Consider the following 6,000-nt stretch of genomic DNA (forward strand, 5'->3'; position numbering starts at 1 on the left):
AAAATAAAAATAAAAAAAATAAAAATAAAAAAGAGTATCTTCTGCAAGAGTTATATAATGCTATTATGTAAAACTTGATAAATACGTATTTCTATTTATAAATTGTTTCCATTTTATACCTACAACCTAAGTTATTGAAATGTACAAGAGCTAAACATGTATAAAGACTTTGCTCACTACTAAATTAATTTTCTAATAACTCAGTGCTGCTTCACAGAGCAGTCCAAAACACGATTGAAAATGTGAGGGCTTGGCTAACCAGGTGAAACCCCGTCTCTGCTAAAAATACAAAAATTTAGCCGGGCGCGGTGGCGGCGCCTGTGGTCCCAGCTCCTCGGGAGGCTGAGGCAGGAGAATGGCGTGAACCCGGGAGGCGGAGCTTGCAGTGAGCTGAGATCCGGCCGCTGCACTCCAGCCTGGGCGACAGAGCGAGACTCCGGCTCAAAAAAAAAAAGAAAGAAAATGTAATGGCTGACACAGTAATGTGGCTGGATATTCAGGAAGGCAAGTTACAACGGATTCATCAATGACAAGTCATTTTAGATGAAAGCGAAGTGAAGCCCGGAGCTGAACTTCCTCCCCCTAGTGTTCAGTTAGGGTTCAGCAGCTGAGAAACACAAGCTGGGTGGACGGCTAGTAATTCCCTCTCTTCGGTATTGTATTTATACTGATTTCCGTACAGGCCTTTTTGGATAATGCCAATGTAGTGGAAAAGGATATTCTGTCCGGTAATGTACCTTCAGGTATGACCATTTAACTCCATCAATTGAGAGTACATATCTCAGATAGTTAGTGTAGCCCTTTATCTGAAATAAAGGTGCTATTTCCCAAGTGATAGTTAATGGCACCAGCCTGGACAACACAGTGAGATCCCATCTCCACAGAACTTTTATAAAAAATTAGCCAGGTGTGGTAGTGCAGACCTGTAGTCCCAGCTACCCAGGAGACTGAGGTGGGAGGATCACTTGAGCGTGGGAGGTAAAGGTCGCAGTCAGCCGTGACAGCACCCCTACACTCCAGGCTAGGCCACAGAGCGAGACCCTGTCAGAAAAAAAAAAAAAAAAAAAAAAAAAAGAAGAAGGAAAGAGAGAGAGAAAGATAAATCAATACATTTAATGAGATAGGTACTATAAATGAGGGAGAAATAAAAAATAAAAGCAAAAGTAACTCATAGTCTCATCGTGAGTGGGTAAATACCATGCAGACGCTCTGTCTTCCTTCGTACTGAATGGGCATGATGTAGTTTAGAATAGAGAGCTGGTCTGTGGTGTCCTCCAGAACTGCCAAGATCCTCAGCACATCTGGAAGCGAGAGTGGCTCTCGGGTTTCTAGGATTTCTGGGATGGTTTCTACGTCTGTTTCTTTAGGTAGTCCGTCTTCTTCTATGGTACTAGGTGGTTTGCCTGTCACTGACACTGTCATCTCAGAATGCCAAACTTTTGGAGGAAGGTTTGAGTCTTCCAGGCTGTCTCTAAGGAAAGAATAAAGAAAAAATAAGTCAGCGACCAATATTTAAACATTACTTTAACTCAAAAGTACAGGCAGCAATGTGCTGGGCTCCTGTGATATTCTTGTTGTCATATAATATAACCTAGATTAAAAAAAAAAAAGTAGGAGTTGGAGTGTGATTCTGCTAAATATCTTCCATTTTGACCAACCAAAGGCAAACAACTTACTTTTTTTTTTTTTTCCTTTTTTTGAGACGGAGTTTCGCTCTTGTTGCCCAGGCTGGAGTGCAATGGCGTGATCTCAGCTCACCGCAACCTCTGCCTCCCGGGTTCAAGCGATTCTTCTGCCTCAGCCTCCTGAGTAGCTGGGACTACAGGCACCCGCCACCACACCCGGCTAACTTTGTGTTTTTAGTAGAGATGGGGCTTTCTCCATGTTGGTCAGGTTGGTCTTGAACTCCCAACCTCAGGTGATCCACCCAGCTCAGCCTCCCAAAGTGCTGGGATTACAGGTGTGAGCCACCACACCTGACCTACTGTTTAATAAAGCTATGTAGCTCATGCAATTTGGCTATGCTGATCAATTTGAATTTGAGCCAAAATTAACTTTTTTTCCCTAGGAGTATCTTTAGATGCTAACCAAAAGTGTCTCCTGATGAGTGAAAAACAGAATGTGGTATCCAGCCTCCAAGGTGGCCCAAATGATTCTCACTTTCTAGTATTAATGCTTCTGTGTAGTCTACGCCACACTGAGTAGGACTAACCTATGTAACCAGAAGGTTATTGTGGCAATGATGGAGTGGGACTTCCACGGCTAAGTGATAAAAGACATTGCAGATTCTGCCTTCCTCTCTCAAATCTCTCGGTGTGAGGGATGACAGCTGCTTCGGCATGAGGACACTTCAGCAGCACTGTGGACACACCCATGAGGGTAAGGAACAAAGGCCTCTTGCCGGCAGCCTGCACCAACTTGCCAGCTCTGTCAATGAACCACCTTGGCAGTGGATACTCCAGCCCCCATCAGGTCTTCAGATCATTGCCATCATTGCCACCCGTGGCCAACTTCAAGTGCAGGAGAGACCCCAAGCCAGCACCATCCAGCTAACCTGCTCCTAACCTTGGGACCTGCAGAAACTGTGGGAAAGAATAAATGTTTGTATTTTAAGTCACTAAGTTCTGGGGTGATCCGTCACACAGCAGTAGATAAGGTATACACAGACCTTTCACAGAAGGCATAATTTAAATACATGTATACAAAAAACATAGGAATTGTAAACATACTCTTCCATTCTCCCGTAGTTCCGTTACCCTCCGTGGAATATTTATAATCTCACAGAAGTGCAGCTACCTAAAATGGGAAGGAAACACTGAGATTAGTTTATGGGAGTCTTCAATGATGTTTCAGTTATTTCTTTTTTTTTTTTTTTGAGACGGAGTCTCGCTCTGTCGCCCAGGCTGGAGTGCAGTGGCCGGATCTCAGCTCACTGCAAGCTCCGCCTCCCGGGTTCCCGCCATTCTCCTGCCTCAGCCTCCTGAGTAGCTGGGACTACAGGCGCCCGCCACCACGCCCGGCTAGTTTTTTGTATTTTTAGTAGAGACGGGGTTTCACCGTGTTCGCCAGGATGGTCTCGATCTCCTGACCTCGTGATCCGCCCGTCTCGGCCTCCCAAAGTGCAGGGATTACAGGCGTGAGCCACCGCGCCCGGCGTTTCAGTTATTTCGATACCATTTTATTCAGAGAAAATTAAATGATTACGGGAGCTGTGACTGTCGCCTCTTTGTGCAGAGTGGAGCAGTCTCAGAGGCGAAAGAAACACCGACATCATGGACCGCAGGTCTATGAAGAAGTCGACCGAATTCTTACTGCTCTACCAAACTCAAGACACACGCACTCTGTGGGCCTCTTCTTAAGGTAAATTAATGTTCAACCTGGTTTTAGAGTGTTCCATGGTATCACGATTTTAATTGGTAATCTCTATATACTTGATTTTTTCTATCATTCTAATTACTCTGACATTTAATTAGATCACTCAATCCATCTTATCCGCCAGATAACGGAATTTGCTCCACATGTGCTTAGAGGAGTAATTGAGATGACATTTAGAAAAACTGTATTAATTGGGGCCGGGCGCGGTGGCTCACGCCTGGAATCCCAGCACTTTGGGAGGCCGAGGTGGGTGGATCACGAGGTCAGCAGATCGAGACCATCCTGGCCAACATGGTGAAACCCCGTATCTACTAAAAAATACAAAAAATTAGCCAGGCGTGGTGGCGGGCGCCTGTAGTCCCAGATACTTGGGAGGCTGAATCAGGAGAATGGCGTGGACCCGGGAGGTGGAGCTTGTAGTGAGCGGAGATGGCGCCACTGCACTCCAGCCTGGGGCACAGAGCAAGACTCTGTCTCAAAAAAAAAAAAAAAAAAAAAAAAAAAAAAAAAAAAAGGAAGAAAGAAAAACTGTATTAATCCTGGAAATCGGAAATCAGTTTGACGCTGCTGTCAGGATGTTACCCCTCCAGAGTAAACCAAAATCCTTTCTGCTTAAATGAGCTTTACAGTGAGGACACCTATGGAGAATTTTGCGTTGTACTGAATGGACAGTGAGTGGTGAGTTTCCAATGTAAATTCATCCACAATAAAGTAACTCTGAGACAGGTGGTGCAAATATGACTCTTGCAACAAAAATCTGATATGCAAAAATTCAAACATATAAAACAGAATCTTCATATAAATTTGAAAAAATACTTCAAACTAGCCAGATTTCCTGATGCAGGGGCAGTTTTAGGAGGAAGTAGCATCGTATTAAGCAGAATATCTTTCTTTCTTTTTTTTTAAGATGGAATTTTTCTCTTCTTGCCTAGGCTGGAGTGCAATGGCGTGATCTCGGCTCACTGCAACCTCCATCTCCCGGGTTCAAGTGATTTTCCTGCCTCAGCCTCCTGTGGCGTAGCTGGGATTATAGGCACGTACCACCACGCCCGGCTAATTTTGTATTTTTAGTAGAGACGGGGGTTTCTCTCATGTTGGTCAGTCTGGTCTTGAACTTCTGACCTCAGGTGATCCACCCGCCTCGGCCTCCTAAAGTGCTGGGATTACAGGCGTGAGCCACTGCACCCGTCAATATTTTTCTTTTGATGATGTTGATTCTTTGTTTTCCACTTTCTTAGGCTTGGGGCATAACAGGTAACTGTGCTTCACAAGGGTAAGACAGGGCTACGCTTGTGTAGATTCCAGTGCCTTCCTGCTGTTCTGGCTTCTCATTCCTCACGCGAGAAACCCAGTACTCATTCCTGCCACCTTCTTCATCTGGATATCAGCATCCTCCTAATCCAAACCATTACCAAGGCCTGTGGATTTTGCCTTCTTTTTTTCTTTTTTGAGACGGAGTCTCACTTTGTCCCCCAGGCTAGAGTGCAGTGGCGCCATCTTGGCTCACTGCAGCCTCTGCCTCTGGATTCAAGCGATTCTCCTGCCTCAGCCTCCCGAGTAGCTGGGATTACAGGCACATGCCACCACACCTAGCTCATTTTTGTATTTTTATTAGAGACGGGGTTTCACCGTGTTGGCCAGGCTGGTCTGGAACTCGTGACCTCAGGTGATCCACCCACCTTGGCCTCCCAAAGTGTTGGGATTACAGGTGTGAGCCAAGTCGCCCAGGCGGATTTTACCTTCTATTTTCGTATCTCCCAAGTTGGACCTAGTTGTTGCTGTGTTTGTTTGATTTTTTCCTTGTTTTCTTTTTTTGCTTGAACTACTCCAACAAGCACTAAATTGGAAGTGATCTTTTAATTTAAATTTTTTTTTCTTTCTGATATACTGACAGAAGGTTCAGGAAGTGATCTTTGAAAATGGAAAATCTGACCATGTCCCTCCCTAGAACCCTTCAATGGTTTCCCATTGCCTTAGGACAAAGAACAAAATTCTTGACTTGGTCCACAAGGTCTGTATGGTCTGGGCCCTCTGTTCCTCTCTAGACCCAACTACGATTGCCCTTTCCTTGCTCTCTGGGCTCCAGCCACAAGGGGCTTCTTTCAGTTCTCCTGTGGACTCATGCTCCCTTGCAACTCAGGGTCTTTGCACCTGCTATTCCTTCCAGTGGAACCACTCTTCCCTCAACTCTTCACCTTGTAAAGTCCCACTGACCCATCACCAGCTTAAGACAGTGTCATTTTTCTAGGTAAAATCCCTAACATTTTCTGTGCTCTGGGAGACGGACCCATATGGAGTATGTCCATGGGAGATTCCAGAAAGAGATTCAGTGTAGGGAAATGAAATCAGGCATTTATTCTCCCTGCTCCTTCTCTACCAGAATATCACTGGTTGCTTCTGTTCCTCTATCAAAGGTCATGGCTCCTGTCAGGCAAAATTCTCTCCAAACGTCTCTCTCTGGTCTTAGGTAACTATTTCTTTCCTAGATCCCAGGAGACTCCAACATCCCTTGTAGTATCACTCCTGCTTTACCTTTTTTTTTTTTTTTTTTTTTTTTTTTGACAGTCTCCCCCCTTCCCCCCCGCCGGGGGGCAGTGGTGGTTTATCTTGCGCCACCCCAACACC

At 45.1% G+C, this 6,000-nt stretch overlaps 1 protein-coding gene across 2 annotated transcripts in view; it reads right to left on the minus strand.

Annotated features, from left to right (window-relative positions):
• Nucleotides 1-6,000, minus strand: part of IQCG (IQ motif containing G) — a 68,121-nt gene that overhangs the window by 50,719 nt on the left and 11,402 nt on the right. Inside the window, exons 2-3 of one of the 2 annotated variants that reach the window (XM_025377730.1) lie at nucleotides 2,730-2,796; nucleotides 1,198-1,471 (exon numbers count right to left, since the gene is read on the minus strand). In XM_025377730.1, the coding sequence (XP_025233515.1) occupies nucleotides 1,198-1,471; nucleotides 2,730-2,737 (282 nt within the window). In that variant the 5' untranslated portion in view covers nucleotides 2,738-2,796. The remainder of the gene's footprint in view (nucleotides 1-1,197; nucleotides 1,472-2,729; nucleotides 2,797-6,000) is intronic. The other variant, XM_025377731.1, reaches the window with a different exon arrangement.

The sequence above is a fragment of the Theropithecus gelada genome, chromosome 2 (assembly GCF_003255815.1).
Source record: "Theropithecus gelada isolate Dixy chromosome 2, Tgel_1.0, whole genome shotgun sequence".
NCBI lineage: Eukaryota > Metazoa > Chordata > Mammalia > Primates > Cercopithecidae > Theropithecus > Theropithecus gelada.